At 44.2% G+C, this 26,425-nt stretch overlaps 2 protein-coding genes across 2 annotated transcripts; both read right to left on the reverse strand.

Annotated features, from left to right (window-relative positions):
- Positions 1-4,179: 4,179 nt before the first annotated feature.
- LOC119550067 (gamma-butyrobetaine dioxygenase) lies at positions 4,180-6,384 on the reverse strand. Its single transcript, XM_037858531.1, has 2 exons — positions 5,468-6,384; positions 4,180-4,707 (listed from the first exon to the last, which is right to left on the reverse strand). Exons 1-2 carry the CDS (start codon positions 6,358-6,360, stop codon positions 4,383-4,385), a joined length of 1,218 nt encoding a protein of 405 aa, XP_037714459.1. The 5' UTR covers positions 6,361-6,384; the 3' UTR covers positions 4,180-4,382.
- Positions 6,385-20,975: 14,591 nt separating this feature from the next.
- LOC119550986 lies at positions 20,976-26,407 on the reverse strand. Its single transcript, XM_037860021.1, has 2 exons — positions 23,210-26,407; positions 20,976-21,807 (listed from the first exon to the last, which is right to left on the reverse strand). Exons 1-2 carry the CDS (start codon positions 26,276-26,278, stop codon positions 21,229-21,231), a joined length of 3,648 nt encoding a protein of 1,215 aa, XP_037715949.1. The 5' UTR covers positions 26,279-26,407; the 3' UTR covers positions 20,976-21,228.
- Positions 26,408-26,425: the final 18 nt, after the last annotated feature.

A 26,425-nucleotide genomic window follows, 5' to 3' on the forward strand; every position in this document is an offset into this window, starting at 1 on the left:
CCTCAACTATTTGCATACAATTTGTAGAAAATAGAAAATAATCAAAGCAATGTGCAGCTAGCCGTGAAGGGGCGGCAAAGTGGGAAGTGGGAAATGGGAAAGTGTGGGCAACGGGGCGGGAGCTACTTAGCAAACATCAACACCTGTTAAGGGTTACACTCGAGAACAAAGCTGCAAATTGGCTGGTGGTAAGTGCAGCTTGGCTAGGGGCAACACAACCCACACCCCGAAAACCGAACCACCCACGGCCCACCAGCAACAACGTCTAATCAATTTAACACAGAGCGGGAGAGAGACGGCTATAGGCTGGGGGAAAGGGACGGGGCGAAGGAAATTCTGCTGACCGCAGGCAATGGAAATGTTCCGGGTCCTGGCGATGCCATAGAAATGGCCGTGGCCAGGACGAAAGCATGGGCCCTTAACTTCATTATGAGATTTGTGTAATTGTTAACCAATTTACCGTTACGTTTTGCATGCCACAAGCCACAAGCAAAATCGCCCAATCGGCACTGCCGCCCTCTACCGGGCATCTCGATAGCACCCGTGATATATTGTCCAAATTATAATGCCGGAAATGTTATTAATTCAAAGCGTAACTCAATTCCTGGCACTAATTACGATGTAGTTGCGCTGATGATAATGACGATGCCTGCAGCCATCAGGACTTACAGTGAGCTCGATGCCACAGATTTCAAACTGCTCAACCAGCTAAGCTGTTTCTGTTCATATATTCGTACCTATTTATAAATGTGGGTGCTTACCATATATAGGTATTTACATATTTTTGCCATTTTCCATTTGGCCTGTCAGTGGCTGCAATTGTGCCAATTGCTCATGCAACCGGAGAAAGCGAGCCGCTGCACACCTAATGTTTGACATTTAAACAGAATAATCCCCGAACGTTGTGAGCATTATATCTGTTGTTGATACCCCTCAAAGGTATTTGCTTTCACACAAGCCGCTCATTTGTATTTTTTGAAACCAATCGTAATACAATTTTTTAGCCCAGTGTTAATAGGTACTCATGGACGGCAGTGGAGGGATATAAATCCCCAACCGATGGCCATAAATATTCACCACTCCATTAATGGCAGTTTTATTGTCTGCTGCCCCACCATCGTGTAACAGAACCGGTGTTAGCCTAATTAAAAAGGCCAAATGATGTTGCAGCAGTCGCTGGCTGAATGGAAATTATTTGTGTGGCACGGCTGGCGATGACAGCCAGCTAATGTTGCAGTGTTGCACGGGTTTGGCCCAGTTTGGATTACCACATGCCCCGTCATTTTTTCCGGCCGGAGTGACCTCTAATTGTTTGATGGCACACACACGTACTGGGGCGGCTCAAAAACCACTTTCGCTTATTGGAAAGGATGCAGGGAGCTGGTTTATTGATCGGCGGAATGCTTTTAAGACGCGCGCATAAAAATAATAATGATGCCGCGGCGTGGTGTCAAAGGGGCAGGCGGCGGCACATAGAAATAAATATTTATATGGGCGGCATCTATAAATTGAATGGCGAAAGGGTTGCCCTGCCGCCACCCCGCGAAACTCAGGTGAGACAGGCGGGACTTATGGGCTTTGGCCGGGCCACACTCGCACTCACACCACCCACACAGCAGCAGCATTTGGACCTGGACATTTTTACGATGTGATTTCACATAACCACAACAGACGTGAAGACAAACAGGAGCAAGGGCAGGAGCAGGCCGGAGGGGCCAGGACGAGGGAGCGGAAAAAGACGACATAAGTTGCAGACGCGCGCTGGTGATAAACTTTGAAATTGCCAGGACGAGGGGGGCAGCCCGGGAATTTATTACCCTCCAGCGGCATCAAGGAGCTCACATCCAGGCACAAACATCCACCGAGGAGCACAAGCGGATTCTAATAAGCAAAATGCGCTGTCCTGCAGCGGAATCGGAATTATGGGGCATTACCCAAGGAGCCCTAACCCCTGGTTACCCCTTCCCGCCGTCTGACAATCACTCGTTGTAACCCATAGTTGTGGCTTGATTTCGATGCCACGCCAGGCATAACCGAGGCATTAATTTTCGAGAATCACAGGCTAGAAAATACAGATGTCCTTCGCTGATTTTGCAAGTGTCAGCGCGAAGATGGGGCTCCCACTCGAGTTGATTTAATTCAATTCATGGGCAGACAATGATTGCGTCAATTGCCGCATGTTTATCATTGTGACAGCCAAACTTGGCATTGTCCCGGCCAAAATCTTGGCACACAAACCGACCGCAATCCCAATTGGAAGGAGAGGGCCAAGAAGCAAAGCCGCAGCCACAGCGGAAATGGCGGAAATTGTATGTAAGCGTATTAGTTTGCCAATTGTACGAGTGTCACGCTAGAAACCCTTTCTCTGGCTTTGGTAAATCTGGAATATAGTTGCCTTTGCCGAAAAAATAAATATAAGGGTCATTATAATCATTTCGGTTGACATTTTCTAGGTTTCATTTACGACAGGGCTGAAGCAAAAAACAAGAGGGGGTAAAAAATTATACGATATGAATATCTATCAAAAACGTGTATACAATTTAAGCTATGATAAACATCCTTAGTATTATCTTAATTAAAATATAATTATAACAATGGTATGCATTATGGTTTTAAATTTTGCGGCTATATAAATAAGATAGTTAAAAACCCAAGCAGGAAAACGTTACCGATCCCATTATTTTAAGTTTGATTCCGAACAATATTATTTTTGGGTATTTAAGGTCAGATCTCGGGTTTTGCCATTTACTTTTTATTTATTGTTTGAAAGCACTTGTTCATATTATAGTTCCTCGGCTACATAACAGCAATACTCCCGGGTATGTCGCACACTTTGAGTCTTGGTGACCGTGTTGCCAATTAGGGGTTTTCTTTCTGTCGGTAAGGGCCATATAGAACCTCACCCAGGGGTACGATTCAGGACAGGTTTTCAATTACACATTATGACTGCGCCACGGTCTGCCCGAAACTGCAGTAAAATTTCACCTACCCCCAAGCTCACACACATTCCGAAGAAATTGGATTTGCGACTGGTGGCTTTAGCCAGCCTTTTTTCTTTGGCCATTTTCCGTTTGCATTTGGCTCGCTTTTTATGAGCCCCGCCCCGCCGCAGTCGAACGTCCCGGCCCGTTGACTTTTATGAACTTATAAACAAGAGCCGGGGCAACCCTTTCGGCCTGTTGCTGCCACAGCTACTTCCAGTGCTTATTATGTGGATTATTAGAGGGATTTACTCGCTGCCATGTACAAATTCATGTGCTTGTGCTCCAGCTCGGATTCCGGCTGCTGGCTGTCGGATGCTGGCTGCTTCCTCTGCTCTCACTTGGTCCTGGTGGCATCAATGACATAAATAAAAAGATTTCCAAAGGATTTGCCTGCGGGACACCGCACCCAAACGCCCGAAAAAACACCCTGGCATCCAGGCCAAGACAAACCGAAACTTTCTTCCTGTCCCGTAAAAATCCGGGGGCTTGCCACCGGAGGTGTGTGGGTGTGATTTACTCGCATGCCAAGAGCTAAGAGCTCTGCCAAGTCGCCGTTGATCTCGGCATCGCCATAAATTGATAACCGAAATACATATTTACACGTACAGACGACGCTGTTGACTCAACTGGCCACTGATAAGCCACTTTGCTGCCCGGCGTAAACAATGACGTGTGCTGGACTTTCACTTCCAGTGGCCTGTTGGCTGGCAATTGGGTATTGAAGCGTGGATCAGTTTGTATACCCTGCCATTGGAAGCATTTAAAACAGGCTGAACCAAGGACATTAATAACTATATCTTAATCTCAATATTTAACTTGGACTTAGGCTTATTTAAAATTATCTCTATATTTCTGTTTTGTAAATCATCCACAGTATCTACTTTCTTAGTACTTTTCATCTATTTTATTGATTCACCTAAAGGGTTGAAAATATATTTCTATAAATAACTATAGTTGAACAAGCCCATGTGTTTAGATATCTGTAATGATTTATTATTTCTACATAACATAAATAAGCACCTGTGTGTATGGTAAGCAGACTAACATTCCTATCAAATCTAAAACAGGTCATCGAATCTAATTGAATAACTAATCAGCCAGATGTTCTCGTTTGGCAGATTAGCTCAATCGACTTTCTCTGCCTTGAGAGGCCTGCAAACACATGTATACCCCAATTAAATAAAGTCAATTAGCATTAAAGTGTGTCAAAGGCGTAGAACCATTAAAATAGTATTTATTCAAAATGTCAATAAAGGATAAATTCCAATTAGGAATAAAATGCGACAGAGTAGGTTAATAATTCGAATAGCTCCACGGCTACTTTGCGGTGTCAATCAAAGTGTCTGGCAATGATAGATGGCTAATTAACGTGGCCATGAAAGCACATGTGGCTGCAGTCTAAGGGGCGTCCGGTGAGGAGGCTCTCCGCAGGACCCGCAGCCGCGAGTACACGATGTCCCAGTCGACGAAGGCGCCCAGGATGTGGCGCACATTGCGGTCCGTGTCGTCGTACCCGGTTCGTCCGTGGACCAGGCGCAGGTTGTCGAACGTGAGCACGTCGCCGGGCGTGGTCTTGAATCCGCTCGAGTGCTCGTGGGCCAGGCCCACGAAGGTCGCCATCGCCTCGTACCACGGACGCACCTGCTCCAGGGGCACGCTGAAGTGGCTGTCGCGCTGCGGAATGCTGTGGTTGATGCGCACACACCGCCCCTCGGCGTCCAAGCTGCCACGGATTGAAACGGGGACAGAATGTGGTTAGCCAGGTCTGCTCCAGCAACTATGTCTCTTTTAGAAAAATATTTTCTCGGCACTTAAGAAATGTTCAATAAATTTAGCAATATAATCAAAACATATATGTTTATTAGGGCGGGTCGATTTGGAAGCCTAAAAATTGTATGGGAAGAACGTTATCTTCAAAGGATTTTAAGGATTGAAATATCATAGTAGACTACACATTCATATTGACCATAATTTTAGACCATAAGTTTGTTCGGTAACATTGCTTAAAATCCTCTATAGATAACGTCCCCCATACGATTTTAGGCTTGCAAATCGACCCGCCCTAATATATGTATATAGTGTTGGGAAAATTAAATTCGTTTTATTTTGTAGTCTCTGAAAATCTAAGATTTATGAAAAAATCTCTTTATAAAAGTTCAAGTAGATTATTTATTCAATATGAATTTAAAACGAAAGAAAATGTCAAAACTAATGATATTGTTTAAGTGCTTTATAAAATAAGTCCATACTTAAGCCGAGCTTTAAAAAAGAGTACGGCTTAAAAAAAAAATAAACTAACTTGTAAGAATCGAAAACTTTAAAAGATAATAATTAAATAATAATAGGAAAGCTTTTTGTGATATAGTTATGTATTTATATTTCTCTCAAAAATAAACCAAATGTTGATCGTTTTTTAAATTTAAAAAGAAACCTATGATAACCCTTTCGCGTGAACGTTATTAATTATTACCAAAATTACTCACTTGATCACAGGTGCCCTCCAGATATTGTGAAACTGCAGATCGCCTTCGCTTCCGATGTCCGCCCAATCCACAGGAGTCTGGCAGAGCACCCGGAACTGCTCCGGATGTCGCTCCCGCATCACCTCCGCCACGTAAAAGGCATCGGTCAGGAGATTGACCCCGCCCGGAGAGGCCGACTGTTCCAAGGTGTGCAACATGGTCACTCCGGGCAGGTACTCAAAGTAGGGCATGTCTGTGTGGAGGGGAAGAGGGGCTGCCAGATAGGCGTAGTTGCTGGCTCCTGGTTGAGCCCGCACACTGAACTCCTCCCCATAGGTGGTGCGCCTCATGAAGCCCACTCGGTTGGATAGCCTCCGCAGGACGTCCATTTCCAGGGGGGCGTTCTTCACCAGTGCCACTCCGAAGGTCGCCAAGTGGAGAAGCCATTGCTGCAGCGCCGAGTCACAGCTGATTAGCTCTTGGTAGCAGAAAACTTTACGGATTTCCTCAAAGTCCCGACCACTCCACAACTTCTGCTCCGGGCGGTAAAAGTCGCGCAGGTAACGCCGGCGATTTGCAGATGAGAAGTCCCGCTCCCTCAGCCAACTGAACGGATACTGGGAGGCATGCCCATCGGACCACTCTATGTACAGGATCTCCTGCTCCGCATCCACACTCTGGCTACGGACCCGGACACTGGTGTCCAGGCTGTTCCAGAGTTGGGGCAACCTACTCAGAGTCTGTGGCAAATAGCACTCCTTGCAGCGACAATTATCACGCAGCCAGATGTCCGGGAACTGCATGTCCTGGCGATCAGGATCCTGAACCCGGACCAGGCGGGGCTGGTCCTGCTCCTGCAAGAAAGCCGACTCAAGGGGCAGGCTGACCAAATCTCGGCGATCCGCTTGTGTCATCTTGTGCAAACCAACGACTTTGTCTTCCGATTGCGGAATGATTTGCGAATTGGGAAGCGAGCGAACAGCCCACCCTCGGGGGTACGTGTCCGAAAAGATAGAACAGATTGCTGATCGCGTGAGCTACACTTTAAAACTCTTATAGCCTTAAGTTTCCATAGCTTTAAAGGGAACATAATAGGTCTTAGCGCTATTCTTACATTACTAAAAGATTAGTAACAGGAATATACTTTTTGGCTAAGTCAATGTGTAAAGAATTGGGCTCGGAATATACATATATTATTAAGAATTTAAGCTTTTGATTGGTGTTAAGTGCCTATATAATTTAACCCGATAACAATTAAATAACATAAAAAACACTTATTATTAATAGATGTTAATGTTACTTATTAAAGCTACTTTTTTATTTTAGGCCACATTGCTATGTTTAGAAAAATATGATTTTTTAGCCAAGGCTAGAACACATTTTTTAATGTTGTTCGCTAAATAAAACCTTTAAAATTCTTAGCATGATAAACTATTAATTAAATAAGGCACACACATCTGAACAGCTAACTTGTTTTAAGTGTATGACCATCTAACTCTGGCCCTTATCAATCCTTTGTGAGCAGTGCAGATTGCTGTCGCAGCGTTTTGCGCCATGTGATGGGTTCTCCCCTCGCTTTAAGCCCCCGCCTCAGGCGCTGTAAAATTAAAAATGCAAAATTAATTTCTGCATAAAACTGCAAACGCCAGCGATTTTGCATAATTGTTTGTCAGCGGCAGCCGTGCGGGGGAGCTCCATCTTCGACAGCCTTTTCATGCCCCCACTCCACGACGCCCCTGGAAGTGCCGTCAATCATTGTTAGGCGCATTGATCACTTCGTTCGCGTCCCCATGGCGCCCCGCCCACTTTCCCCCAGACCAGTGCTGATTGCAACGCGAATATCCTGCTCGGCAGCGGCAGAAAATCATAAACAATAACCATTTCAGGCCGGGAAACAACAGTATCTGGTAACCAGTATATATGGCGCGATTTTTAATTATCACTTTCGCATTCGCATTTTGTGTACGAGTATTGTCTGCCGCGAAAACGACTCGTATCTATCCATCTACGGCGGCTCTATCACCGCCGTTTCCATTTTCATTTCCATGGGAGGCCTTTTACGCCTCGAACAAAGAAAGCGAACCGAACAATCCATCGAATGCTCAGCTTTTAGCTCAGCGCGGGATTCTTCTCAATGGGTTAGAGTATTTTGTGGGGTATCTGGAATATTAATATTCCACCGGCTATTATTCTGTTCGAACTAGTTCAAATAATTGGAGGGAATAAGTATAAAATATTTAAAAAATAGCCGAAGCGAACAAGTATGTTATAATATATTATATATATATTATATAATATCTTTTACCGCCAACCCCCGATGGGAATTCAAACGATTAAAAGGGCGTCACAAGTTCGTATTAAAGCTCAAGAGCCACATTTAATGCATTGTTTGGGAGGAGTCCCAGTTCCCCCAGCAGAACTTTATTGTTTTCAATTAAAAACACTCACAGCCCATTCAGCTAACGAATCCATTCGCTCGGCAGTTTTCTGCCTGGCATTCATAGGCTCGAAGGCAGCGAAAGCCGGCGACGTGACACAATTGCAGATGCAAGTGAAATGTAATGAGGTGTAATGAAAATGCATTCAAGTGACAGTTTTCTCCATTCTCGGAGCTCCGTGTGCCAACCCACCTGCACTTAACAATAATCGAGGACAACAATAGTGACAAATATCGATGAGCAGAGCAACGGGGCTGAGTAATGAATTCCCGGGAACAGGAGTTTGTCAAAGCACTTATTTCAAATGCCAGCTCATAAACAATCACTGGGCGAGTCTTTTAATTTCGCTTAAATCATTTCAAAGCAAACATATCCCTGTTATCGGACGTTTTTTCGATGCCGATCAAAACAGACCGCAAATTATGCAAAAACATCGAGTTCAACACTTACGAAAATTAAACGAAACCCGCAGGAACCACAACATATCCAGCGAAACAATGGCCAAACCGAAATTGGTTTATTTATTTCGCCGGCCATCAAATGGCAAATAAATCAGTTCCAAGTTACGGCTTACAGCAGCCGTTTTAAATGCCTGAAATATTGATAAAGCCAAAAAGCGGAAGCGAGCAGGTGAGTGAACCCGGCATGAGAGGCGGCAACAATGCCCGTCTAACGGTGTGGCACAATGGCCAACGCTTTGGGCCTAATTAGACCTTGGATTCCTGGATTTTCGGCTATCCATGACAATGCCTGAACGCATAATTAGGCAGAAAGTCCGACTCTCGAGAACGGGCCCAAATTGGTCTTGGGCGTATTGTATTTCCGTCCGGCCAGAAATCCTCCAGCTCAAGCCGCTAAATGGCTAAAAAAATCACCATCACAATACTGGAGGCAAAGTGCAGTGAGTAGCTGCGGCCACTGTGGGACACATAAATAAATGTGCCCACGAAATCCGTAAATATGATTAAGTGCCAAATTTATTTACAGCTCCCTGGTTGCCTTTAAAAAAGGCAGGTGAAAAAAGAGCGCAGCCCCGTGGTTTGGCTGACTGAAGGTACACGGGGCCGTAAGCCGGAGTCACCACCTACCTTCCACCGGAAGTGGGAAGTGGAAAGTGGGCGGGGATGGCCGGTGGCGGCTCCAGGTGCCTCCTGGCCAACTCGATTACAATTACGTGCGCTAATTGCACTTTAAACGCGTCCGAGCTTGCCAAGCCGGCGTTTCAGCCATCCATCCGTCCGTCGGTTTGCCACTGCCCGCACAATTGTGTTTCCCATTTTTATGGCATTTCCTTTGGCACAACTTACAACTACATAAATTTGCAAACATGATGTCCTTGCCAGGACTCTGGTGGCCTTCCCGAACTCCCAGCCCGCGACTATTCCGGCTCTCGCATTGTAATAGCCCGGCTGCCAAGGCTACCAAGTCATCGTCACCGCAGCTGCCGTAACTCAAAGTGACGCTAAATTTAGTTTAATACACACACAGCACAGTGGGTTGGATGCGGGTTCTTGCAATTCCATTTTTACCTTTCAATCAAGGTTTCAAAATATCTGCGTAACATGTAAATGTTCCACCTTTAAGCTAATGGTCACTGATTAAAGAGAATTGGCATGCAATCATAAGTTTGATTTCGTCATCACTGAATCGTCTTGAATTTCCGAGAGTTCACTATTTACTTTGCACAACTAAGTTTGTTCACACTTTAATTTATTAACCTTAAATTCACTATGTTTCAAAAAATTATTATTTAAAAACTTGATTAAATATATGAAAAACGCCTCTTGACGATGTAAATAATTAACGAAATTGAAGGAGAGCTTTAATATACAAAATCTTTATAAACATTTTTGTTCCGAAAAATGATTAAAAATACGACTACTAAATATACCTTCTCAAATTGTCTCGTTCTCATGACACGATTAAAAAAATGAAAAGTCCTTGCTTGTCCTTGCTGGAATTGGAAAATTAAGGAAATTTAAAGATGAATTGCTGTTGCGATTGGTATACCACTCGTTAAGATCGGACTATCACAGCAGATTTTCAACCCTGCGGCTTTATTTCGTAGTCGCCCCACGCTCCTGGCCATAAAAATCAAATTTTATAATTATACGCCTTACTCGTAGGAGTTAGAGATTTCTTATTTAGATTACTTTGCTTCTTTGGCGCCCACTGTTTTGATGCTAGAGAAAAATGTTAACTGAAATGTGTTGGCCGGTCTTCAAAGCATTTAAATTCTAGAGATTCTTGCGCAGCGCAAGCTTGGTTTAGCAAAGTGCAACGCCCACAAACTAGAATAAATGTTTGAACTGCAATGAATTGGTTACGTCAATACCTACCGATTGACCTGAAATAAAGTTTGCCACGTCCACTTTAACGCCCTCAAACCTCCCTAACTGTGGTGCCCAGAGTTTTGATGCCAGAATACAAATTTTAACTGAAATGTATTGGTTTCGTTAATACCAAAAAGTTTGCCACACCCACTAAAACGCCCACAAAGCACTGCATGTATGTATATCGGCGTCTCCCTTTAGTTGAGAAACTGGAATCTGATAATCGAGGTATTGGACTGGGTTCTCCCATGCTTAAAATTTTTATTATAATCTTAAAAGAATAATTTATTTTATTGACTTATTTAAAATTGTTAGATCTCAATTATTTTACGTAAATCAAATAAAAACACCTTTTAACGAGGTAATGGGATGTGTCGATCGCACCTTAAACTTACAAAAGTTCTGAAAGAAAAAAAGTGTATTTATTTAGTCGAACACCAAAACCAAAAATGGATTCGTTCAAACCCACAAAGGGACAAAAATGTTTCCTTTAGAAAATCCCCAAAAATCTTGTTTTTGGAAAACCTTTTGAACGGGCCATATTAACAAATGAGGCAATTCGACGCGTATTCTCAGTAAGCATAGAATTTGGCTAATAAACTGGGGCACTTATCCCCACCGGCCCCAAAAGCTACAGTTTTCTAAATTTTCACTTTTACACTTTCACCCAAAACTTTGGCACAACCCAAATGAAATTTGTAAAGTCAGTATGCAATCCTTTTAGTTGTGGCGATATCTTTCGATTGGTGTATCACTTTGTTATCACTGCAGATTTTTTTTTATATATAGTAGTCGCCTTCGCACACTCTCCTGGAGGGCGATCGGCACTACGTGAACTGCTTAACACAGTGATTAAATTAAATTCTAGCATACTAGAAAATATTAAAAAAATTATTTTAAAAACAAGGAAGAACGCTATAGTCGAGTACCTCGACTATCAGATACCCGTTACTCAGCTAAGGAAAATACAAGCAGCAAAGCGAGATTGAAATGCGCCACCTACCGGCGGTAGACAGATCTAAGCATTGTGGGCGTTAGAGTGGGCGTGGCAATCGATAGGTATTGACGAGGCCAATACATTTCAGTTAAAATTTTGTATCTAGCATGAAAATTGTGGGCGTCACAGGCTTGGGCGGTTTGTGGGCGGTAGAGTGGGCGTGGCATATTCGCGTAACAAACTTGCGCTGCGCTCAAGCCTACGGAATCTAAATCTGAAATCCCATTTCTCTATCTTTGACATTTTTCGAGATATCCGCGTTCATACTTACGATTTTTTGAAGTTTGTGGGCGTTAAAGTGGGCGTTAAAGTGGGCGTTAAAGTGTGCGTGGGTCAATCGATAGGTATTGATGAGAACAATACATTTCAGTTAAAATTTTTATTCTAGCATCAAAACTGTAGGAGCAGTTTTGGGCGGTTTGTGGGCGTTAGAGTGGGCGTGGCACTCTGCTGAATCAAACTTGCGCTGCGTAAGAAGCTCAGGAATCTGCACGCCAAATCTCAATAGCCTAGCTCTTATAGTTTCCGAGATCTCAGCGTTCATCCGGACGGACGGACAGACGGACAGACAGACAGACGGACATGGCTAGATCGACTTGGCTAGTGATCCTGATCAAGAATATATATACTTTATGGGGTCGGAAACGCTTCCTTTTGCGTTACATACTTTTCGACGAATCTAGTATACCCTTTTACTCTACGAGTGACAGGTATAATAAATGTTATTACATAACTTAGAAATCAATAAAAAGAACAACATTTTAATCTTATCGACTTAATTACTAATTAAACATTTAGCTGTTCAAACAATTACCATAGATTTCAATTAGTCTCTGCAACCACAACCACTGTGCCGTCGAAATAAATACAAAGCTGTCTTCTTAGTCGGCAGCAAGTGGCCCTTATAATGGGCCAAGGCGTAAGTCCATGTCTGGCTGGCTGCTCACCTGGCTGACTTTCAGCCCACATCCTCATCCACATCCACACCCCTCCGCCCACTTCCTCACCTGCTGCATGGCAGTTGGTTCTTTTGCTCATTTACACCTTTTATTACGTATGCGTGCGTCGGTGCAAAAGCAAAGTTTGCAGTTTAGTTTGCCATTAACGTGGCCATAAGCGCTGGCCACCCCGATATGTTTGCCATTCCACCTGCTTGCTATTCATATGCAAATAGCGCCAGCGAGGTGTGCTCCCAGAGTTCTAACCAGACGGAGTGTCCTGCGTCTAGGAAGTCCTCTTTCCATCCTGGCCAAATCAAAGTCTCTAGCACGCTCATGCCTCAATGCATTGTAATTGTTAGGTAGTGTGTGGGAGTGTGTTGTCAAAACTGAAGTTCAGAACGTCGGCTTTTCTTGAGAGCATACATTTAAACACTGTGAAAAATATATTTCCTTTTATTTATTTGAAATAGCGGTAGGAGAACTCATTTATTATCAGTCAAAATGGAAATGGTGAGCTATAAATAGCATCTTATATTATTTGAAAGGAATTATGTCGCTATAAAATAATAAAAGATGCTTAAATTCATGAGAACTGGGATGTTTTCTTTTATACTTTTAAATAGAAATATGAAAAGGTGCCCCAATATTTCTCGGTGCTTCTACAGAGAATGGCATGTGAGCGCGTGGGCTGGCTTGCGGGCAAAAGTTTTTAATGTGAAAAGTGCAAAGGAGAGTGCAACCCTCATGCGAGAAGCATGTCATTCCCTGCCGCCCCCTCGGCCCCCGGTCCTGAACCCCCTTTTTGGGCCATGGCCCGCCACTGTCACTGCATTTTAATTTACTGCATACCTTGAGGCGCCATTCGCCTGCGCTCGCATGCCAAGTGGCAAAGTCCAATGTACGCTCCGCCGCCAGAAGAAGCTGACTTGTTGCCTTCCTTGGCACACAGATACACGGACGCACACCCTCGCTCGGATACTCCCCTCCCACAGATACACACCCATGCCCTCGCAGATGTTCAACCCCCTCGTGACAAAGTGGCGCTGCGTTTTGCATTTTACTGCAAATTAAAGGATTTCTTTTGCCTTTCGAGTTGACAACTTAAGATACTTAGGCATAAAAAGCCTGTCATACATGTCTGCCCTCATGCAAGTGTGTGTGCCCGTTTGTTTGTGTGCGTAAAGAGAATTAAGTGCACTGCGCTTTGTTGAGAATCACTCGAAACAAAGCCACAGGATGCTGCGGGCCCCTCCCCTTCCAACCCCACTTTGCTGACATGCGGGGTCGTCCTGTCAATCCTCCAGCCCATTTTCCGATTTCCTGCACCTTTCTCGCCTGCGTCCATTTTATTATTTTGCCTTGATTATTATTTTCCATTTGCGCAAAATTAAAATACCCCAACAACAATGACAACACAATTTTTTGGGTGAAAATTATAAGAGGAGATAGAAAAAATTGCAGGCTCCATTCAACCGCAAAAAAAGAAAAGCGGGGGTTGGCTGCATGAATAATGTGAAACTGAAAACTTTTCATCAAAAATCAGCCAAGGGCTAAAACTGGACGTGAAACAGGCACAACAGAGCCCCCAGATTCCCAGCGATGGGGACTATCTTCCCTCCCCCTCGCTGTCTCCCTCTCCTCTCCTCAGAGTGTCCTGGCAGATGGGGAAAAAGAACTCTGACAGGACGCCATGAAAAGCTCGCTTTGGTGTGACAAATCAAAGACTAACACTGAGCGCTTTGGTTAGAGCACAAAACGCACGCTCGGATGACTGGCAGCAGGGCAGGGGGATGGAGAGGAGGATAGACAGAGAGGGGGCGAGACGGCCAGAAAGAGAGGGCAGATCGGACGGGCCTGGGCGGTCACATCTGAAAGCCGCTGACAGCTGCAGTTGGTTAATGGCGAGCTGGGCCAGATGGTAGCTCACCAGAAAAGTTCAAGTTAAAGGAGCCAAATCATGTAAACATAGATAATGCAATATGGGTCTCTTGTAACAGGCAGTTAAGTTAGATGTGAGAAAAAGATACATTGACTGAGATCAATGAAATCCCAGAGTATTTATAGACTTCCGCAACTTGTTGTTTGGCAGCTTTATTAGTTAAGAAAGCAATCAATCGTTAAAATTTTAATAATAAGTAAGTACTATAAAAGAAACTTTTCATATTTGAAGACCTAAGAAATCGATTCCGTTTCGGACCCTATAAAGTATATTTATATATTCTTGATCCGGATCTCTAGCTAAGTCGATCTAGCCATGTCCGTATGAACGCTGAGATCTCGGAAACTAACTAAAAGCTTGAAAGTTGGGATTATGCAAGCAGATTCTAGAGATTCTTGGGCAGCACAAGTTTATTTAAGTCGGACCATTCATTAAAAGGTTATAAGCTAGGTGAATCTTGACAATCTTAAGATCAGTCGCTTTGCTGCATGCATATCTTCATCTCACTCGCATTTACCTTGGCTGAGTAATGGGTATCTGATAGTCGAGGCCATCGACTATAGCGTTTTATCTAATTTATTTTGCAGACTACCAGAATTTGTGTTTCATGTTTTTTTCCAAATTTAAATTTACTCTTCTTAAACGAGTATAATCGACTCCATCCCGTGCTTCATTCTTGTTTTAATTGATTGATTCTCGCACATCTGCACCTCTGCAGATACTATTTCGTTTGGCAAATAAAAGCCCCACTCGATGGGTCGATTTACCCCCACCACCACCAACTGAACCGAAAGAGTTATTTCAATTTGCAGTGTTTAAAGATACTCGCTTCTTTTGATACCGCATTTGCGAATAGAATACAACAAAACATGGGAAACTGCAGCACGCCGCCTGTTATTTTTTGCTCTCTAATCAGAGCGCGCGCCTGCAAACAATGGCCGGAGTATCTGCATCCTCGCACTCACCACTCCACTCCATTCCAGCCCAGCTCTGCCCAACCAGAAACCGAACCCATTCGCATCCCGGCATCCCGGCATCCCGGCATCCTGGTAACGCGGTGGTATCCTGGTGCCAGGACTGTTGTAATGAAAAAGGGGCAGCAGCAGCTCGCTGTTGCTTTTGGCATTGTTCCTGCTCCGGCATGGCTTTACTTTTATGCACATGCAATTCTTTATATTTTTGCCATATATTTTGCCGAGCACAAATTTATTTGCGGCTGCAATTCCAATTCCCCGCTGCCAGGACGCAGGACGATGGTACTCCGGTTATTGTTGCGGCTGCAACTTTGGTTAATGCTCCGGTTACGGTGGGAGGTGGGGCGGGGGCGGCTTAAAGTGAAATACAGGATTTCAATTTGTCATTCGGCTTAAAGAGCCTGACAGGAAGCAAAAGCCTCTTAGCCAGAGATGGTGGCTTCGGATGGCGGCGACGCCCTCCCCCAGCCCACAGTTGACTGTGTTAATTGTTTCTGTAAAGTTTTTAATAACTCCGGGCAGCAGGCAGCAGGCAGCGGCTTCCATCAGTCTCATTATTTATTTGTAATTTAATAAACAACAAGTTGATGGCTGAACCCCCACTCCGCCCACTCCGCCCACTCACTTTACTCCCCAGCACTTAACCCCTTGACACCATACCCCCTATCAATTGCCGTGGGCCAAAATGGCAGGCAGCCATCGTCATCGACGTTAACGGGTTTCCTGACTATTATTTGGCAGCAATTTATTTTATGTGAAAACTTTGTCAAGCTGCCTCCGAAGATTTTTATGGAGTCCCGAGATCGCAGATCGCTTCCACTCTGCCCGCGGCGTCAGCTTGAATTTTATTGCCACCTCGCATATTTTAATGAGGCATTAAAGCCTCGATTCGCCCCGACCCCGCCCCCGAAACACACACTCGTAATTTATGAGCAACTAAATATTTACAGGGTGTGGGTGGCTGGGTGTTTGACTTTGCCGGCCCAATGTTTGGCTGCGTTTGCCGTTTTTAACACTCGATTACTTTAAATGCCATCGCCCCTCCTCGCCGCCCCTGCATTTGACTTTGCCTGTCAATATTTGTTTTTGGCTTAACTAGCACATACATACGCTCTGCACCCCAAAGAACACCCCACATCAGCATATTCCCGGGGAGCTTTCAGCTCTGTGTTTGCCCAGCTCCTTCTTCCTTCTGCCCAACTTATGTAATGAGTATTTGGTTACACAAATCTTTGAGCTGACCCTTCCACGATTTTCGCCAGTCCGCTCTTATTGAATGAACGCTTAAATTACTAAGCAAATGACTCATTTATCAACTGCAGCGAACGTACTCGGGATTAGCAGGACCTGTCAGCAGTCCTCCGGGGCAGATTTCATTAAAAATGATTTAAAGGACGAGCAGGACGTCCACTGGGAAACGCATAAATTAAAACCCTCGGCATCCGGCAATGATTGCCGACGTGATGCACTGCAGCCAAATGGACATGGACTGACATTTGAATGGCGGGGCGGGCAACTTCACACATTCCGTTCGATTAACTCATCGACAGTCGGGTAATTTTGTTAGCATGGTCAATGTCGCTGCCGAGGACGAAGTCTGAACCATAGAACTGATTTTTGATAAAGTTGAGTAGTCCTGTTTTATATCTCTTTAAATATTTCGGCGGGTATGAACAAATTTCAAGGATGCACTGGCCTAAAAATAAACATAATGTTTCAGAGGTACCTTAGAGTCCTGTACAGTATTCCTGAATAAGTAAACATCTTGCAAACAATCAGATCAGAGGAGCATAGATATAAGGCTTTAGTTATTTTGCCATCGCGCCAGGACGCAGCTGAAAGTCAAACAAATATATTTTATGTTCAACGCTTTTAATAACTTTTAAGGTGTTCCAGATTAACTATAATAGATGTGGCACTAGCCCAAAACAAATGAAGTGGATCCAGCGCGACTGGATTCCAGTCAAATTTATGATTGTTTGCATTACGCGCTTAATGTGCCTTGATTTACATTAGTTTGTGCAGCGGGAAAAATGAATTTGCAGCGATTTGCCCTGAAAATGACGCAAAATAGGGAAGAAAAAACCGAAAACGTGCCCAAGGAGCAGACGCAGTATGCAAATAATCTGCAAATTTATAGGCCTTCCGTGGACTCCTTGCGCGGGATACAGCTGCGACCCGGCATTAAGGCCCTGAGTGGCATGCGGATAAGCCAGGTTATTATCTTTTATGAACTGAACTTCCGTTTGATCGGCGTAATGCCGTGCGGGGGCCGAATGATTGATGCATGTGCAGAGATGTCACAGCGAACAACATGAGCCCGAAAACTTGACATTCCTCGCACAGGGAAGGCACAAAAGTGTACAAAATCAAAGAGAAGGGAAATCCAACTCCGCCGGGGAAGGTTTGCATGCATGTTCCTTGGGAAAATCCATTAAAACACTTGAGCCTGGCAGACGCGACGCAATGCTCTCCAAACAAGGAAAACCAGAATGCATTTCCGTTAATAGTGAGGGCGGCTTTGAAGGCTGGCAGCCACACTTAGACGCAGCACTTGGGGTTACCCTTAAACCTCCAGGACTCCCAGCCGCGCCCGGCCCCTCGAAGGACATAAAATGTTATTGATATTGCAATTTTTAGCATTTTGTAATTGAGGCAAAGTTGGTGCCTATCGCAGGCACATCAATTGTCTGCCAGATAGCAGCCCGAGCGGATAACTGTCTAAATGCCACTTGAGCATGTGTTTAAACATGCCAAGCACTTGGCTCACTCAAACTATGCAACAAGCAGCAGCAGCAGCAGCAGCAGCCACAGTAGCAGCAACACAAGGAGCCCCGCAGCAACACCAGCAGCACAGCAGCAACATCTCCACCGCACGGGTTGACACTCGCCGGCATCAAAGTTCATGGGTGTCCTGGCGGCAGGGGCGTCCTCCTGTCGATGCGCTGATAAGTCCTTGTCCCCCAGTCCCGAGTCCCTTCCCCGTGCGGCACCCGATCCCTAGAACGCATCTTGTCTCGTCTCGAGAACGAAGGCGAGTGCCAATGTTGCCAATGTTGTTGGGTAAACTCATAATTGGAATTAATTATGCATTCGCACTTTGCGGCCAACTTTTCAAGTGGCTGGAGTGGTTAGCTGGAGTCAGTTAGCTGGGCTGTGGGTGAGTGTGTGGGCTGCTCCTTTAATTGTCCAAGTGAACGAGCCGGGTGAAGTCACCGAATCGGGGACAGGGCCAGATCCGAGGAACTGGCGGCTGACGGCAAGGGTTAAGTGCAAATTGCAGTTATCGTAAGTATTGCTCATACATAGTTCAGACCTAGCATTGTCCTTGGGTGGGTGGATGTTCCAAGTTGCAAATTTGTGATAAGAGCTATACTTGAAGGATAAAAACTATTTTTAAATATTATATATTAAACATAATAACTTATCACTTTCCAACCAATTACCCATTATTTGTTGATCATAGTTATATTTATCCTAACATAATAATGATATCTACGAATCGTTTTTAATAAGAGCACTATATTAAATCAGATATATTATCTCTTTATATTTTTATGCAGCTTGCTATCCTTTTTTACTTTCCGCCTAAGCCCACTTACCCGTTCATCCCATAATATATGCTCCAAATTAAGTCCGCAATGACACTCCAACAATAGAGCTCACCTGGACCTGGTTTGCATTTGAAAGGCAGGCGGCTCGAGGAACACCCCCATTTAGCAATTCTCGGCTGGCAGCCATTCTAATTTAAGTTAGCCCATTTATCTTATGGCTTTCCTCTTTGTGCGCACTTTTTCTGTTTGCCACCCCAACCCACCATTGGCATCTCCCGCCTTAAGCAGTCCAATTTGTTGCTCCTTTATGGCTACTTATATTCCATGTCCTGCCCACACCTGAGTCCAATAATTACTGTGTGCCCACTTTGGCATTGTCCCGGCGTTTGCAGTGCGGATTTGGTCCTTCCTTGCGCCCATTTGTGGCGAAATGAATGCATAAAGGCACGGCCAAGATGTTGCGAATTAATTAAAATTTGACAGCTAATAAAACGCAATCACAGCCATGAGGGAGCGATTCCACAATGGCCATTTAAGTTGCGAATTGCGAACAATTGCACGCTTCATTTCGCCTGTTCGCCTGTTTTGACAAGCCATCGGAATCGAGTCACAAAAGACAGCCAGAGACCCGCAGAAAAATGACAAAAGCTGTCGCAAATCGCAAGTCCAGCATCGTAAGTCGCGGAGAGTTGCACTTAAAAAAAACGGAACGTCTTTTATTTTTAGAAAAATATTCATTTAGTATTGTACTTACAGAACGATGCTTCAGTGGGGAATATGCAGAGAAAAAAAATTAAGGAATTAAGGTTCGAGTTTAAAACAGGTAGTAGAGGCATTTTTGTTTTGTTTAGAATATGGAATACTCAAAAAGCTAAAATTTTTCTGTTCATTAGAGAGGTTTTAAAAATAAGGCGATTTTAAATTGAACTTTTACAAGTTGTATGTCCTTTAAAAGTTTTTTATGGGACATTGGTTTTTAATTTCTAATTATTAAATGCGAAAAGGTTTTCTTCGAGTGCCCGAAGTCGAACAATGGCGGGCAGCAAACGGCCGGAAACGTTCCGACATGAAGGGACTTTGTGGGCCTGGTCGCGTGTCATGAGCAAACAAGATAATGTTACAGCAGTCATCGCAAATCGGGCGCGGAAAGAGGTCCAGAAGGGCCATGAGCACTGTGCGGACACTCGGATGGAATTCGGTTTTGGCAGTTTGTTTTTGCCCCAACCCCCCGGCGATTTGTACGAAAAATGCAAATGAAAACGTCTCAGCTTACGTTAAGTCCCTGTTCCAGCAATCTGTGGATGAGGATGTGGACTGGAATCCGAAACTGAGACGGAGACGGAGACGGAGGGCTGGAGACGGAGACGGAGATGGAGCTTAATGAAAATGCTGCCACGGGCCACAGGCTGCCAAGTGGCTGGTGTCCTGGGCTGGTCTCCGTAGGCTGGGAAATGATTGATCGCCGGGCATCAATTTCCCAGATGTGTTATTGCCAGGCATTCGACAGTTGGTCGATTGCTGGTCACCAAGTGCTTTAATTATGCCTTAAAGTTATGCCTGTTTATGCTATTATACATAGGGGAACGAACTAGGCACAAGAAAAACTATAGTTTTATGTAAATTATTAGTTAGGCTAGGTTTAGATAGTTCTAATTACAATGTTTGGAAAGGAGAGTGACAGTATGGAAGGCAAACAAATAAAATAACAGAATTACTGAGTTGTCTTTTATAAAATCTTTTCTGGTAGTGCCAATATTTTAAAATAAACATAAATACTTTCAGAATTCTTCACTAATGAAGTCATATTCTTACCTATTAAACTATTTTTAAATGTTTAGCAGGTCTATTAATCAAAATTGAAGACTTTGTTTCTAAACAATTATTCCTTTTTTGTAATTTAAATAATTCTAGACCTTTGCTTCCTCTTTAAATGGTACTCGTTAAATGGTATTTTGATTTGGGTTCTACTTCCGAAAATCAAAAATATATTTTTCTTTTAATTTTTGGTAGTGTTTTTGAAAGTACAGATTATCATGGCAATTAAAAAGGCTTCCTATTCTGATTATATACTGGAAGCGTACCGGATCTTCGGCCAATCGGCGTTCGGCAGCTTTAGCGTTTTCATTTATGAAAATGTCTGAAACATGTTTCGCTTGCGCAAACAGAATGCGAGTGCGAGTATGCAATAAAATTCCATTACAGCAATGGCTCGACTTAAAAACTTGGCCGAAAAAGAAGGCGAGATGAAATTTCGTTGCATACGCCAGGAGCAGTGGGGCAGGACCAAAAACAGGAGCAGGGGCACCCAGCAAGTGTATTAAAAGCCCGCAGACATTCTCCCTTTACGTGAGTGCATCGCATGAGCTTGGCCGTGTTTGAGGGTGTGTGTGTGCAAAAGTCCTTGCATATTTTATGAAACTTGGCAAAGCATTTAACAACACAGGCACACCCACAGACAGAGGCAAACTCATTACTGGAATTTATTTAGCACTTAAACCAAATGTTTCATTCGCCTCAGCCGGCTGATTTGGTGCTCATATCCGTGCATTTCCGGAGTTTGGTTGCCACTTGATGGCTGCAACAGCATCTTGTGTTCCGTCCAAGGATCAACTTCTGGGCTTCTTGAGGATCCCGCGGGGTGAGCAGAAGGCCGGACACTCCGGGGCAGTTCGTATGGTCTCCTTAATCCTCTTTAGGAGTTTGCTTTTCCGCGTATCAAAGGGTAACTGGGAGCAAGGATGGCCCTTCTCGTGGACATAGCCACAGCGTGAGCAAAGATCTGCAAGGCTGTTGATTAGCAGCTCGTTTTTGGCACAGGCCTCTATTGATCCGCTGGACAAGATCTCGCTGCTGGATGAGGCAGGCTGGGGAAAAGATGGAATGGGCGCCGGAACAGGCACTCTGACTCCACATCTGGGACACTTTTCAAGGACCATCTCATCCCCGATTCCGCTCTCCCGGAACTCGCATCCCGAACACTCCGATGAGTCGGAGATCTTCTGCAGGCGACAGGTCTTCCGGGGTGAGTAGTAAAGTTGCTCGATGGGCCTGAGGTTTCGACGCCTCTTGCGCGTCGTAGAAGCCTCTTTAGGTCTTCTGAATTGCGCGGAAGAAAGCATTTTCCCAAGTTTCCCCTCCATCTCCTTGTGGACAACCTTTGCCGTCGCTCTTTTACGTTCCATAGCCTGAAAAAAAGATCAATATCTAAATATTTAATAATCTTAAAATATTTGCATACCCTTGCAAAGGCTATAATGATTTTAGTCAGAAGTGTGCCACGCTGAGAAGGAGACGATTTCGACCCCACAAAGAATATAAATATTCTTGATTAGCATATGTTTGCCCGTCTGTCCGTTTCTACAAAACTAGTCTCAGTTTTAAAGCTATCGGAATGAAACCTTTCCAAAAGTATTTTTCCTATTGCAGGTAGTATATAAGTCGGAACGAGCTGGACCGGAAAACTATATCTTATAGCTACCATAGGATTAATTGAAAAAAAATTCGGTGTTTCTTGACAAATATTACTTTAATATTTCAGAACTTCGAATTAAAATTTAAAAAAAAATCGGACGACTATATCATATAGCTGCGATTGGAAGTATCGAAAAAGTAATGTCAAAGATACAAAGATCGTTTTATTTCGTTTTCGGCAAAACGTATAAGCTAGTCATCATATTTCTGTGATTGTCTTTAATTTTCGAGAAGTCGAAAAGCTCTGTATATACATTGCTCTCAAGGGAACGACTTGCAAGGGTCTGTAAACTTCGGCTTGCCGATTAAATCAAAAAACAAGGAAGAACGCTATAGTCGAGTACCTCGACTATCAGATACCCGTTACTCAGCTATAGGGACAAAAGGGAAATAGAGATTTGCAAGCAGCAAAGCGAGACTAAAATGCGCCACCTACCACTGATCTCAATATACGGTTACGTAAGCGTTAGTCAGATTTAAGCGTTATGGGCGGTAAAGTGGGCGTGGCAAACTTTTTTTTGGGTCAATCGATAGGTATTGATGAGAATAATTCATTTCAGTTAGTTTTTACTCTAGCATCAAAACTGTAGGCTCCACAGTTTTGGGAGGTTTGTGGGCGTTAGAGTGGGCGTGGCACGCTGCATAGCCTAGCTCTTATAGTTTCCGATATCTCAGCGTTCACCCGGACGGACAGACAAACGGACAGACGGACATGGCTAGATCGACTCGGCTAGTGATCCTGATCAAGAATATATATACTTTATGGGGTCGGAAACGCTTCCTTCTGCCTGTTACATACTTCCCGGCGAATCTAGTATACCCTTTCACTCTACGAGTAACGTGTATAAAAACGAGCGTTTGCCATACGATCGGAAAATAATAGGAAAATAATTATAGCTTATAGTCTGATCATATTCGGAATATTATTGTAAACGGTGTGACTAACATTGCCAATTTCTTCTAACTGAAAGGGTATATTAACTTCGGCTTGCCGAAGGTAAATTTCTTTCTTGTTCTTATAGAGCTCTGCCAACATGAACTATTTTGTAGGCCCTCATAAATCAATATTTTATGAAATTACAATATACAAATAAATATTGTATAATTTTTACCCACCCTAAACATCTGATTGTGGTCGTTCACAATGCTGTCGATGTTGTCTAAGGAGTACCGCATCTCGATATCACGCACTTCCTGCTCCTCATTGGGCGCCAGTTCCAAGCTGGTGTTAATGCTCATGGACGATCCGTAGGACCCGTAGGTTAGCCGCTTGCGCTCCTCCCGTTCCAGTCGCTCCGCATTTATCTCCTGCTCGATAAGTTTTCTGTACAGGAGGCTGTTCATCCTGACATCCTGCGACTGGCGCCGGCTGTGGGGCGTAGCGCTTCTATTCCCTGGAAGTCCTCGCATCCCGAACGGAATGAATCGTGTGCTGAGCCGCTGCCTGTTCCACAGGTTCCTCTCCAACAACCTGTCCACCTGGCTAGCCTGTTTAGACTTGGCGGGATCGCCTTCCACAACATTGAGCAATGAATCTCGTGGCGGCTGTATCCGAGCAAAGTGCATATCGCTTACAATGCTCTTGAGAAACTCCAAATACTTCGTGGTAAGCATTTGCTTAACCTCATCTAGAGTGACGCCCGATTCCATGAACTCACTGTGAAGGTGTTGGAGGTTGGCCCACATCGGGTGGCGCCCCACTGTCTCCATAAGTCCCTTGACATCCGCCACAAACTCTATAATATGGTTATTCTCTATGACGTCCTTGAGTAACCTCTGCAAGGGCTTGTATTTATTGTCTGATATCAGATTCTTAATAGCGAACCTTCCGTGGCTGGGGTTAAGGAGGTCCGCCAGGTAATGCTCGTCCGGGGTCTTATCGTGTCGGTCATAGCCATATGTATGGTCTCGTAAAGGATCAAAGAACTTTTCAAGATCATCTGGCAGAGCCTCGTAGTTGTACTCGTGGGGCTGGCGCATTTTATCCTTGGAGGGGGATCTGTTGCTTCGGGGATCGCCACTTGGGGTTGCAGTTTCCCTAGTTTGCCCAATTTGAATATGCGGCTGACCGCCACCGGTGGTTGAAGTCTTCTTTGGCTTAATATCGCCAATTTTGTGCCGACTTGTGGGCCTGAGGTCTGACATGTTGGTATCGGAAATGCTCCTTGGAAGGAACCTCTTCGATTGCCTTCGACTGTTCACTACTGGATCGCTGACTGACAAACGATTTTGGATTTTGGATTTTCTCTGTTGCGCTGTTTCCTGATCACTAGTTCTAATATACATAATGTCCTTCTTGAGAGACTGATAGTGGCTCTCGTCCTGTCCCCTTGGAGGTGCAACACGGAGCTTTTTGGGTAGTATTAGTGGTGTGCGGATAGATCTACGGACACTCTTCCGTGGTCGGTTGGACGTTAAGATTTTGTTTAGCGAATCGCTCAGAGATATAACACTATCCCTGGCGAATTCTATTTGGGAACCGCTTTTTTCGACTCGTCGATGCTTAAGCTTACTCAACAGGTATCTATCCTCTGAAAAACGAGAGGCTGGATCCATTACGTTCCGTTGTTTAGATTGATATTTTTCATCACTTGCTTGGTCGAAGGTTAGATCAACTACATCATCTATTTGGGAAGCGCTGCTATCGGCACGTAATTTATGTCCCTTCCTGTGTTTACCCACCATGGCGCCTTTTCCGGAATCAGAGTTAAGATCAACCTCTTTGGAGTAGGTTGAGCTAGACGAACTGCTGTAGTAGCCTTTGGGATGGTGCCCCAGTCTATTTTTTCTTACTTGGTGCCTCATAAAGAGGGGAAGGTCGCCGAACAATCTAGAAACTACATTTTTTGGTTTCATAAAGGGGGCCTTTTTATGTTGTAATGCTCCTGGGGCAGCTGCGTTCTGTCTGCCACGATGGGAAATCGTTTTCTTTTTCTTTTCTTGTAAAAGTGCTTTTAGCTCATCTCTTATAACAATATCAACAAACTTTGATTTATGTTTTTTCAACTTGTTTTTATACTTTCGAGATTTTTTTGACCCTAATACCTCAGATTTTAGGATTTTCGGCTCTGGTAAAGAGACCCCATCCAGCAACTTCTTCACATTTAACTGAACTACTTTTCTGGGCTTTTTTCGAATAGGTTTTTTGGGCAATTGTAGTTCGGAAAGTATTGAAATATCTGATAAACCAAGTTTTTCCCTCATACTTATATGGCGTTCTTTTCTGATGGCAATCCCAGTGATTTTCGGCTTTCTAGAAAGACGTTTTTTTTCTTTCCCTCTCCTATCGAATCTTATAAGTTCTCTTACCAATATCTTAAGTTCATCGAGAGATGGTTTCGTCGGATCTGGTTCCCTTCGCTTCCGAACAGCTTTCTTTTTTTTCCTCAGATTTTTAACTTTTTTTTGAATGACGAGTTCATCTAAACTAAGATAGATGGCATTGGACTTGGATTTCCTCTTCTTCCTAAGGGGCTTTCTGGTTTTACCGGGCGCGGACTCTTCCAACTCCAAGTCACGTTTTGGATCCTTGATGACTAAACGATTCTTGAACTTTGTTCTTTTTCGCTGTACCTCGGTCATCCAAAAATGTGCAAAGTCTTCCATGTCGTCATCCTGGTTGGCCCTAACCCTACGTATCTTTCGGGGCCGCCTGCCCCGGATATCTGATAAGTACTTTCGAACCTCCTTGGCCTCTGCGTCCCAGATATCATCTTGACCCTCAATAAACTTATGGTACTGCGAACTGTTTTGCCACTTTTTTACCGCTTTTTCCAGTTTATTGAAGCACTTGTCCACCACTTGTTGTGGATGACGGCGCTTCTTCAGCTGCTTCCTCAATTGATGAAGTCTGCGATGCAGTCTTTTTTTCAGCAGCTCCTGGTGCCGAATTAAGCGACCCTGAAGCCGTAAGGCTCTTGACCAGTTGCGCAACCAGCTTTTATACATGACCAGCATCCCGCCCACCGCCCTTCGCGCCTGTTCCCGCCTCTCCAGCTCCGCATCCCGTTGCCGCACATCTATCAAGTTCCGCATCCTGCGGAGCAGATGGTCCCGGATCCGGTGCATCACCTTCAGACGTCGACGAGCCCTACGCCTGCGCAGCCGCAGCTCCTTCGCCTTCCGCCGAATCTGCTTCTTCAGCAACACCATCTGGGTATTTCGGTGCAGCAGAGGCACTTGCATTTCGTACTGATTGATTTTATACTCCACTCAATGCTATTTATCCACTACCAGGATATTTCTGATTTGTGTAAAAAATAGTTTCCCAGTGACTGGGTTGGGACATCTAAAACTGTCATCAATGTATAAAAAGCTAACAGACTACTACAT

This window comes from Drosophila subpulchrella, chromosome 2R (genome assembly GCF_014743375.2).
Source record: "Drosophila subpulchrella strain 33 F10 #4 breed RU33 chromosome 2R, RU_Dsub_v1.1 Primary Assembly, whole genome shotgun sequence".
Classification (NCBI taxonomy): domain Eukaryota; kingdom Metazoa; phylum Arthropoda; class Insecta; order Diptera; family Drosophilidae; genus Drosophila; species Drosophila subpulchrella.